The 12,221-nt window shown below is 43.7% G+C and overlaps 1 protein-coding gene across 1 annotated transcript in view; it reads left to right on the forward strand.

Moving 5' to 3' along the window:
• LOC139759015 (G-protein coupled receptor GRL101-like) overlaps positions 1-12,221 on the forward strand; it is a 100,183-nt gene that overhangs the window by 31,357 nt on the left and 56,605 nt on the right. Inside the window, exons 11-12 of the mRNA XM_071680902.1 lie at positions 4,120-4,257; positions 5,662-5,781. Of these exons, the coding sequence (XP_071537003.1) occupies positions 4,120-4,257; positions 5,662-5,781 (258 nt within the window). The remainder of the gene's footprint in view (positions 1-4,119; positions 4,258-5,661; positions 5,782-12,221) is intronic.

Genomic DNA, 12,221 nt, shown 5'->3' on the forward strand with positions numbered 1-12,221 from the left:
ATATATATATATATACATCTTGGTGGAAGTGGAATGTGTTCCCTGGACAGTGTATATACAGCTCCGCCAGAGAGAGAGCAGGTCACATGCAATGCCTCGGAAATAGAAGAGCGACCCTTCCCTCCGCTTTCACGCCTTTTACGTGGCGTGAATGGAACCGTCTGCGCCTCTTTTGAGTCTGTTGAGCGTCTTAGGCTGAAGTGCTTAACGTGCCGGAGATGAAGGAGGAGGGGGAGAAAAACCCACACCCGCTCTGCTGTTGCTGTGGAGGTAAGGCAATATTGAAGTGGGAGATGGTCGTGATGCCATGATGGTCTTGGAGAGGGAGGAGGAGGAGGTTGTCAATGCTGTTGTTGGTATAAAGTGAGTCACATTATTGTTGTAGGCGAGGCAGCCATACTGTTGTTGTAGAGGAGGCATCCATACTGTTGCTGGAGAGGAGGCAGCCATACTGTTGCTGGAGAGGAGGCAGCCATACTGTTGCTGGAGAGGAGGCAGCCATACTGTTGTTGTAGACGAGGCAGCCATACTGTTGCTGGAGAGGAGGCAGCCATACTGTTGCTGGAGAGGAGGCAGCCATACTGTTGCTGGAGAGGAGGCAGCCATACTGTTGCTGGAGAGGAGGCTGTCATACGATTTTTGGCGAGGTTTCATACTGTTGTTGGAGGGGAGGCAGTGATTTGGCTGATAAAGGAAAAGTAGTTATAGTGGATGGGGTTTCGTTGAACGGTTGTTGGAGAAAGCGTAATTCTGTGAGTATAGGAGAAAAGGCAGTAATTTCCCGGCGCTACATCACTGGGGCTGGTAAGCGGTGATTGGGTGTGTGGGGGGGAAGAGAAGAGAACGTATTTGTTATCTTTTTCTTTACCTTCATGCATTTGTGCTGTTTCCTGTGGCGTGGGGTGGCGTCGGAAATTGATGAAGGCAAGCGAGTATAAATATGTTCTTGTGTATATATGTGTATGCATGTAAATGTATATGTATATTATATATATATATATATATATATATATATATATATATATATATATATATATATATATATATATATATATATATATATATATCACATAATGCCCTTCAACAGCAAGGACTCGAACCCGGGACCTTTGCGTGGCATTTGGTAACGCTAACCGCTCGGCTATGATTGTCCCAAATAAGGAAATGACTATTCGATTACAAGTAATCGATTACCCTTCGTCTCATATCCATGAGCAACGGGGTCTACACCAGGCAAATCCCATCAGGCTCACATTACCAGCAGATAGCATTTTACAGAACCTTACTTGTACATACATGGAGGTATGAGCACGAATATAGTGCATATGAACGTGCACTTTCATAGAACACACCAGACCTTCCAACAGACATTTCCCTATTAGGTGGCGAACATAAGAGAGCGATCAGCGTTCCCAAGTACCATATAAAGGTCCAGGGTTCGAGTCCTTGCTGTTGGAGGGCATCATGTATTCTATGAAAGTGCGCGCTCATATGCACTATATTCTTGTGTGTGCACGCGCGCGCGCGTGTGTGTGTGTGTGTGTGTGTATAAAGATATTGATGGATCGGGTGGATAAAGGTGGGCGGAGCTGATCGCCTAAGTTATCGCTCATTGGCTGCTTGGTTGGTAAAGCTGAATTGGCGTTTTGACGATGGAAGGGTTTGAAAATCTTCGACTTGTGTGTGTGTTTACTGTCGTTTGCTTTGTGATGATGTGAGTTGCATCAAGGCAATTGTATTTTCCTGAGGATTTAATGCTGTTCTTCACTGAAAAATTTCGTACATTTTTGAAACGATTGTTGTAAAATGTTCCAGAGAAGAAAGAAATATGTGATTCAGTTCGTACACAGTGTCAGTGATGGGGGAGGCATTTTTTTTCTTTCTATTTCTGCTTTTTTCATCCCTCGGTCTAAACACTTTTTTTTTTTTTTTTTTGGAAGACGAAAAAATAACAGAATGATGTCTCCTCTTTGCAGTGATGCAGGAAAACACGACGACTGTATTATGCGGCTGGGGGAGGGAGAGAGAGAGAGAGAGAGAGAGAGAGAGAGAGAGAGAGAGAGAGAGAGAGAGAGAGAGAGAGAGAGAGAGAGAGAGAGAGAGAGAGAGACAGAGAGACAGAGAAAATATGCATATACGTGTATGTATGTGATCCTATATATGTGTGTGTGTGTGTGTGTGTGTGTGTGTATGGGTCTCTCTCTCTCTCTCTCTCTCTCTCTCTCTCTCTCTCTCTCTCTCTCTCTCTCTCTCTCTCTTCTCTCTCTGTTGTACCCATGACCCGGCTCCCCCGGGTCAATATAGAAGCAAAATGGTACAGAAATCACAAGGCAGAAATCTGCATATGATGTATTAGGGAGGATCGCCCATGTTGAGTCCCTCTGCTAGTAGTGGTGGTCTGTATGAGTTGGAATGTGAGGGGAAAAGAGTATGAGGCCAACAAGGAGGAATGATCTTGTGGAAATACTGAATAAAGCGAGTGAGTGAGTGAGTGAGCGAGAGTGAGTGGGTGATTTAGTGAGTGAGTGAGTGAGTGAGTGAGTGAGATTGAGTGAATAAGTTAGTGAGTGAGTGAGTGAATGAGTGAGTGGGTGTGATTGAGCAAGTGAGTGAGTAAGTTAGCGAGTGAGTTAGTGAGTGAGTGAGTGCATGAGTGACTGTATGGAGTGGGTGAGTCAAATGGTAATGAATGGATGCCAACGGTTGAAGGTAATAGGGAAAATTGGTATCGTACACCAAGTGAATAAGATGTCAACGTCAAACACCTGTGACACAGATGGACCAAACCTGGCAGTTGTGGTGATAGACGTAGCTGGGAGGACATGATGTGAGGCTTAACGTAGGGGAGACACCAGCCAAGTGACACAAGATTAGCACTGAATGTGGTCGAGTGTCTCAATACTGGAAGGTCAAGTGACTATGTTGACGAGTAACATGACAGCCCAATACAGGTGAAGAAGATGAGGTTAGAACTCCTGGGCTGTGATTGAAAAAGATAAAATCATATATATATATATATATATATATATATATATATATATATATATATATATATATATATATATATACTTTGAAATGTATACGTATGTATATTTGCGTGTGTGGACGTGTATGTACATACATGTGTATGTGGGTGGGTTGGGCCATTCTTTCGTCTGTTTCCTTGCACTACCTCGCTAACGCGGGAGACAGCGACAAAGCGAAATAATAATAATAATATATATATATATGTGTGTGTGTGTGTGTGTGTGTGTGTGTGTGTGTGAGTGGTCTACACCCTCGGGAAACTCTTCATCAAAAATGTTTGTATATAAACTCTCCTTAAGCTGTAATGTATACAATACACACTGATCAGACTGTTACATGTATAGTGTACACTGTCCAAGATGTGACATACTCCATACACCCTGCCTAAACTGCTCAAACTGTGGCATAAATGATTTCGTATGGTCAATGACATGTCTAGACTGTTCAGACATAGCATAGCATAGCATGACAGCTAATTATGGTGGACATCATAACCTGACAGAACCCTGTGTTACACTAGGAATGTTGAGCATAAACAGATCTTCAATGCTACATTATTGACAGGTGTGGACAACACCAGTTCACAAAGCCCCTCTGGCAATAAGAACATGTTATTAGCCTCACCAACCTCTCTGGAAATCAAAATCTAATTCACTGTCCAACGAGTTTGATGAACTAATTACACAAGTTACATCCAACTGTGTCGAAGCTGTTGTAACCAGAGAAGCCATAGTATATCCTCCTAAACTTCACGAATATATAATACAGTGGCTGACCCCTCTCAAATGTCGACATCCAGGAAGATCAAGACATACAATATTGTTCTCCGCAAAATTGAGGCTATACGTGATACACATTGTGTTCTCCCTGATACGTACAGTAAATGCCAGGGACTAATGTCGTATGTTCTGTTTAGTTGCCTGCAGAGGAGGCGAGCCCTGTGTGTGAGCCACCGGACTTACAGTAATGCCAGGGACTAATGTCGTATGTTTTGTTTACTTGCCTGCAGAGGAGGCGAGCCCTGTGTGTGAGCCACCGGACTTACAGTAATGCCAGGGACTAATGTCGTATGTTTTGTTTACTTGCCTGCAGAGGAGGCGAGCCCTGTGTGTGAGCCACCGGACTTTCTGTGTGCCAGCGGTCGGCAGTGCATCCCAGCCGAGGAGCGATGCGTCATGTTCGACGACCAACATCGTGGCTGTGCTGACGACTCTCATCTTATGGACTGTAGTAAGTACCTGTCTCATGGACAGTAGGGTAGACAGACGTGGCCTTCCAGCCTCGAGAGTATAAAGTAATCAGGTGTAAGTTGGAGTAGGTTGGAGTCGTTCTTCTGAGGTTTGGATAGTATCTTGTTTTCCCACTGGATATAGCATGGTGTGGGTAAGATTGTGTCCTCTTGTTGACTCCTGGAGATATGGACAGAGAAAAGAAGTGTGCACCTTAGGTCTTCCTTAGAGAGAGAGAGAGAGAAGCAATGAGGAGTAGTCCTACCTTCACCTCGGGAAAGACAGAGGAGTGTACATGAACGGTCTCCTTCCTCCATAGAAAAATTGGAAGAGCCAGCTCGATCCGCTACCTCCCAGTGGAGAGGAGAGCAAGCATGGTTGACCTGCTGCTTCCACAGGGAGATGATTCACTCAGGTGATACTCACTCCCTCGCTGACGGATAGAATAAACATCACCGGCTACCTGCCTCCCGCTGGGAGAGATGATGTACGCTGGAATGTCCTCCTTTGCTGCCTCCTACGAAGAATGGCAGCTGAAGCACGAGTGGCATATTTGGACCTGGGATTGCGGAGAGGTAAGCAATAGTCACACACCTGCTTTCTCCTCTGAGAAAGACGGAGTAAATATCTTCCGGGGAAATAGTTAGAGTAAATAAGAATGGCCTGAGTGGAGGAGAGAGTAATAATGTGCTACATCAGCAGAGGGTGGCGGAGCGATACACCTCCATCATGAGCAGGTGCCCACCTTACGAGACAAGAAGAATCGGTCATACTACACAAGGCTTTGATATATCTTCATCACAGATTTGGTGACACAAAAGTGTCATGCCGATCACAGACGTGGTGTCACAACCCTCATGTGAAAGTGTTGATGGGGTTCAGTCTATGCTCTAACTCGACACAAATGTGGTCAGGTCAGTGTGAAATTCCCTCATATCAGTTCCTCACGAGTCTCACTATGGTTACTACAACCCCTACAACTCCCATCCGCCACAACATCTCTGCCCTCACCACAACCACCTCATCACTACAACCCCTACAACTCCCATCCACCACAACACCTATGCCCTCACCACAACCACCTCATCACTACAACCCCTACAACTCCCATCCCCCACAACACCTATGCCCTCACCACAACCACCTCATCACTACAACCCCTACAACTCCCATCCCCCACAACACCTATGCCCTCACCACAACCACCTCATCACTACAACCCCTACAACTCCCATCCCCTCACAACACCTCACCACAACCACCTCATCATCGCACCACCATCACCATCCTTAGCCACAGCTTCAACCGACCCGCACACAGTGTCTTTGCTGTCTCCATAACTCACAACCCCCTGAAGCTACGTCATCACCAATCATATCCTCACCAACTCTCTTCCTCCTTCCAGAGTCGCTGGAATGCCCAGCTGGAATGTTCAAATGCTTCTCTGGACCGTGCCTGGATCCCTCTAAGCAATGTGACGAGACTATCGACTGTCCAGATTCATGGGACGACGAAGACTTGTGCCGTGAGTATCATCAATCACTGAGGTTTGTTGGGTTTTCTGCCTCTGGTCTTCCCACGTCTGTTACTGGCTAGCCCAGGGTGGCCTGTTCTCATCTTACCAAGACTAGTTACAGGCTTGCTATCGCCACCTGCTAGCTTGCCGGAGCTTATTCGTGGCTAATTACTGGTTATTTCTTCAGCTTAATCAGGGTATGTCTATGACTTATCACCCTCTACTGATGGCTTGTCAGCTTCTGTTTCCTGGTTTACGAAGGTCGTCAGCATACCAGTGTGTGTCAGCTGGCTATGAGAGCATGTTGTCCTGTCAAGTTCAGCTGATATCTGATTCCGGTGACTGCCTGCCTATCAAAGGCCCCTGTACAGATTCAGGTGACTATCAAAGGCCCCTGTACAGATTCAGGTGACTGTCAAAGGCCCCTGTACAGATTCAGGTGACTGTCTATCAAAGGCCCCTGTTTGGCCTTTTTTTTTCCAGGGTCTGTTAATCCCTTCTCTAGGTCCAACTTGATGGCTTATCTGGGTTAGGTGACAGCTCAGTCAGGTTTGTTGATTGCTTTTGCAAGATGGGTTGTTGATCTGCTACAGCCTGATTGACTTGACGTAAGTCTGCTTCTGACTTAACAAAGCTGTCTCTGGCTTGTCATTTTCAGGAGGACAACGGTCAATGACTTAAGTGGACTAATACTTGCTTGGCAGAGCATCTCCTTGCTTGCCAGCGAAGTAATTGGTTTTACAAGACTTGCTGTGGCCCTACCATAGATCTTATGTTACTATCATGTTACTTTCAGTGTGATGTTACTTGCTCATAAGTCCTTCTTGGTGTCATACCAGTGGAAGCCTTGCAGTAAGAATGTTACTTGCTCGTAAGTCCTTCTTGCTGTCATACTAGTGGAAGCCATGCAGCAGGAGAAGTCCTTTTCGTGTTGGATTTGAATCCGTCGCTGGATGATTGAAGTCTATCTTGATAGCTTGAGGGATTCCTGTGAGAGATTGCCAAGACTTAGTTCCCTCGGGTTCAGTTTGTTGACTAACATGTATGTGTTGGTGACTCATTAGGATTTCTGTGTCGGGTGGCAGAATATATGGGTAGGTGACCAGGGACTTGTTGGTGACGAGCCAATTGTTTCGTGGCTCATAATTTGGTTTTGTCCTGGTTTTGAAAGTGCCAGTTATTGACCCTCAGACGTAATGTTTGTTCAGATGTGATCTGATGTGAAAAATTTGTTTCTGTTGCTTGGTTTGTGACTACTTTATGATGAATTAGATTATCTTAAATCTTAATAGTCGTAAATACGAGATTTAAGGAGGTTAAGTCACATAGTGTGCTCCACCTTAAACTCACTGACAATTTGCAAGTTTTTGAGTTACCTTTATGCCTTTTTACGTTTACCTCACTAATTTGTGAGTTTTCTGATATCTTCCACGATCACAAACGGCCTCGAAGGGCTGTTGCTGCTTGAAACAGCCTCGAAGGGACCCAACGTCTTTTGTATCCCTTCGTAAACTATTTCTTGGAGACTTTTAGATAACAAAGTTAACATTTCCTTGAATTCGTTCGGTCTGATAGATAGAGCAGTATGAGTTCCCTTGCTTTTTGATATTCACTTAGGGTCTTGCTGGAACCCCGCCTGCTCATGGTTACGAGGTGAGTGGAAAGTTAACTTCGATGAGGTTGCATCAACGGAGTATAATCTCGTCGGCAAACTTTTCGCTTCAGAGAAATCCATCCTTTCCCGGCTACTGATGGTAGCGCACCGTTGAAGCTCCCTGGAGAAGGGGTCCTGGGGATATATGAAAAAGAAAAAAGAATGATCAACACACAAGAATAAAGTTTAGTTATCGTAGATTCAGAAATAACACTGCTTGACTCCTGTCTTTTTGAGTGTAGTTTCCGAACTAGCTTGGCCAACCCAGTTTCAACTGAAGCAGGAAGGAAGTTGGGGCTGACAAATGTGTATGACAAATGTGTATGACGGGATCTAGAAAATGTGTTCTTCTATAGCTTTAGCTGTTAGCTGTGGCTGTCTGTGGTCCCTCCTGTGCTGGTAAAGTCACATAACATTATCTTCACCTCAGCTATACTAGCTTGCATGATCCATACACACAATACATATGATGATGCAGAGGATATATACCTGATACCAGACTGAAGTTTACGTTCATAAGAGTTTTAATGAAGGTTTGAACATTCAGTGAACAGTGATGGGTTTTAGTGAGGCTTGAACATTCAGTGAACAGTGATGGGGTTTAGTGAAGGCTTGAACATTCAGTGAACAGTGACGGTTTTTAGTGGAGGTTTGAACATTCCACGTACAGTGATGGGTTTTAGTGAAGATTTGAACATTCAGTGAACAGTGATGGGTTTTAGTGAAGGTTTTGAACGTTCAGTGAACAGTGATGGGTTTTAGTGAAGATTTGAACATTCAGTGAACAGTGATGGGTTTTAGTTAAGGTTTGAACATTCAGTGAACAGTGATGGGTTTTAGTGCAGGTTTGAACATTTAGTGAAGTGATGGGTTTTAGTGGAGGCTTGAACATTCAGTGAACAGTGATGGGTTCCAGTGGAGGTTTGAACATTCAGTGAACATTAATGGGTTTTAGTGAAAGTTTGAACATTCAGTGAACATTAATGGGTTTTAGTGAAAGTTTGAACATTCAGTGAACATTAATGGGTTTTAGTTAAAGTTTGAACATTTAGTGAACAGTGATGGTTTCTAGTGAAGATTTCAACATTCAGTGAACAGTGATGGGTTCTAGTGGAGGTTTGAACATTCAGTGAACATTAATGGGTTCTAGTGAAGGTATATGAATACGCGGAGGTATATGAATACGAACAAAGTGGATATGAACGCACACCTTCATAGAACATACAAACCTCCAACAGCCAGGATCGAACCTGGGACCCCTGTGCAAGAGGGGTCCACGTTGTACAGTTAGGTTCGGTAAAACGCTATCAGCTGGCTATGTGCGTCTGTTCGGAAACAACCAAGTATAGACCCCGTTGCTCACCATTGTGAGACGAAGGGTATTCGAGTACTCAGTATTTCGAATAGTTGTTTCCCATTATACAGTCCCATAGCCTAGCGGTTAGCATGACTGCCTCTTGCACAGGGGTCCCAGGTTCGATCCTGGCTGTTGGAGGTTTGTATGTTCTATGAAGGTGCGCGTTCATATGCACTTTATTCTTATATATATATATATATATATATATATATATATATATATATATATATATATATATATACATATATATACATATATATATATATATATATATATATATATATATATATATATATCACACAAACCTCCAACACCCAAGTATCGAACCCGGGAGCCCTACGTGGTAGACGGGAGTGCTACCGCTAGGCTATGATCGCCTCTAGTAGGGAAATGACCATTCGAATGCTATGTGATCGAGTACCCGTGGTGGAGAATGAACAGCTGGGTTGACTGTGGACCGCCTAGTACCACAAGCAGGATTCGAACCTATGCGTTCGACCCCTGATGGCCCGTGTATGCGTCATCGTGGCTACCCACAACATCACTGAGGTCAGAGAAGACCCTCTCGAAGTGGTCTGTGGTCACCAGTAGGGGACCATTGCACTTCTTTTTCTATGTGAACGAGCCGATAGAAGGACCTGGTATTGCTTACCGTTCAACACTGGGATGATTTTGCTGGTACGGTGTTATGTGTCGGTGGCAACTAATTGATTTTTTTGCCACAATTAGCATGTAATCTCCTGTTAATCCTATGCTCAACTCGTGAGTGGTAGTGCAAGAGAATGACAGAACTCACAAAAGGCTTTTGTTCGTTCCCAGCGGGTAGAGGATAATGACATGAATTATCATAATGTTGGGTCATTACATGTAATTAGCTTACAATCTCTCGTGTACAGAATTTATGTATTACATAATTAAGGCGGTTACAGTCTGAGGGGTTCAGGTATATTGTAAATAATAAGGTTTCGTGCCATGTCTTGCTGGTGGTGTTTTTTTTTTTCTTTTTTTTCGACCCATTCTCAAAAGGTTACATATTTTCGGAGCCCATGACACAGTGCTCTCGTGTGTGTCCGTATGTCTGGCCACGGACTTTGCACCTCGTATGATGAGCATGAGATGGGTCAACACCCCATTAGTGCCTACGTACAGATTAGTCCCAATCTAGAAATAAGAATATCTTGTAGTCTACTAATCTTGTTAAGTTCCCAATAGACATGTTTTATTGGACACATTTCATTGAACTCGTCTGCTTGATTCAAAATAAAGGTGTTGCTTCTTTCACAACTACAATTCTAAGACTTCCAGCTGAGAACTCAAGAAACTTGTGAACAGCCATTTTATCAAATGCAAGACTGAATTAAAACATTATATTCATCGTGCACTCACAGACCCATTTGAGGGGGAATTCATAAACATTTCTATTTGAGTTTCTTGAATAGCAGTGTCTGCATGTCTTCACCTGACGTCAGAGATAAACAAGGTTCATTCTGATCTCAAGATATTCAGCACAGGTAGTGGGGGATGATGAGCGATCACTAGAAGACCACTCGATCCTGGGGGAAATAAACTACGCGTCCATCTCCTTGTGGTCTATCGATAAGAACTGACTGTGATACTCGATTCATAAAAACTACCTGCTGGCGCCAGATGGTCTCTGCTGGTGCCAGACATTCCCACTAGTGTCAGACATTCTCGCTCGTATCAGACATCCTCCCTGGTGTCATATCTCATGCGCGGTGAGAAGCAAGGTTGGAGCCACGCCCAAAAAGGGGTTCTCGTACATAGCCGTGGTTGGCCCCACCAAGACACTAGGGGTTCATGGAGAGCTTTTGAGAGTGAACAGATAGTCTTCTTCCATGTGAGTCAAGAGTGTATGTGTCATTCCTCAGATGTGATGTGTACAACCGAGACAGCTTCGGTTATTTTGCGACGAGAAAGTAAATATATGATTCTTTTTAGGATGATATTGAATCTAAGTAATTGATCTAGATTTTAATTCCCTGTGTACACTGTAAAAGTATCTATCCACTTATTCATGACTATGTTTAGTGGATGAGCAGGTGATTTATCCACTTATTCATGACTATGTTTAGTGGATGAGCAGGTGATTTATCCACTTATTCATGACTATGTTTAGTGGATGAGCAGCTGGGGCTGAGGCCTATATTGTCTCATGTTTGAATACTGCTACGGAACTGCTGTGCCAGTTTTAGCCTTTGGGTAACAATCTCTGTCTTTTGGACTCCTGAGCCACTTTCTTCTGAGGCCTCGAAGCATCGTCTCGTAAAGCTTAGTGCTACCATCCCATGAAGCGTCGACACTACCTTAAATAGCTTCGAGCTACAAGTACATAATCCCTAAAGGTAATGTCCAGTGAAGTCTCGAAGAATCATAATTTAAATCTGATCCGTTCAAAGCCTTTGACTGAGACGTGGGGTTTACGGCCAGAACACCTGCTTCACACTCAGTAACATTCCAAGTCAGTGTGGATATGCTTCGTATGCTGGAGGGGATCTGTCTGACGCTGGAAATGAACCTGGACAACATGGCATTGATACACAAATACAGCATACTTTATTAACTTCACCTCCTAGGCGTCCATTGGTGCAACAATACGTTCCAGATGAACTGGTGGACGGGAGTAACGAAAAGAGATGTATGTAGAGATGAATGGAGATTAATTACAGTTGAACCTAACTACGCAGACTGGGAAACACTCTAGAAAATTAAATGACGGTTTGCATTAAGCTTGTGTGGTGTTAAATGTATTTACAGATGGAATATTATTCGAGATGTGAGCCAGATGGGGTGATTTGGAAGCAATGCTCAGCCATGGAGGAAATATAATGAAAGTTGCCATAGTTGCTGCGTTCAAATGATGCTATTAGGTAAATTATACGAAGAGCTGGATGGAATGGGAGGTTGTTTCAGTGTCGTATGTAGACGAATGCTGAAAGTGAATGTCTGTATATGTGAATGTAAATGATAGTCTTTGAGAGGCGTAGGAGATCATAGTATAAAGCCAGACTTCATGATGAATAAATGAAAGTTCTGGATGAGTTCAGATATCTAGAAGTTAAGTCTGAGTTCAGGTATCTATAAGCAAAGTTTATGACGAAAGCTGAAGGTGAAGGTAGTAATGGAAGGCAGAAAAGCCGGAGCTAGCACCAGAACCTAGAAGGAATGGCAACGTTTTGGAAGAGAGTTTGTGCAAGAGTCACACTTGAGGCACGCGTCTCTACCTATGATATATGGATGTGAAGACAGAGTTTTCATTGGACAAGACTGGAAAAATCAAAAGGTTAGAGGAAATAAAGGACGAAGATGTCAGGAAGACACGTAGCGTGAGGCAAGTCATTAGAAAAGCCATGGGTGATGATCTTTTGGAAGTGTATGGCAGTGCAGAGCATATACCAGATGATAGGTCGGTCATATCAT

The sequence above is a fragment of the Panulirus ornatus genome, chromosome 32 (genome assembly GCF_036320965.1).
Source record: "Panulirus ornatus isolate Po-2019 chromosome 32, ASM3632096v1, whole genome shotgun sequence".
Classification (NCBI taxonomy): domain Eukaryota; kingdom Metazoa; phylum Arthropoda; class Malacostraca; order Decapoda; family Palinuridae; genus Panulirus; species Panulirus ornatus.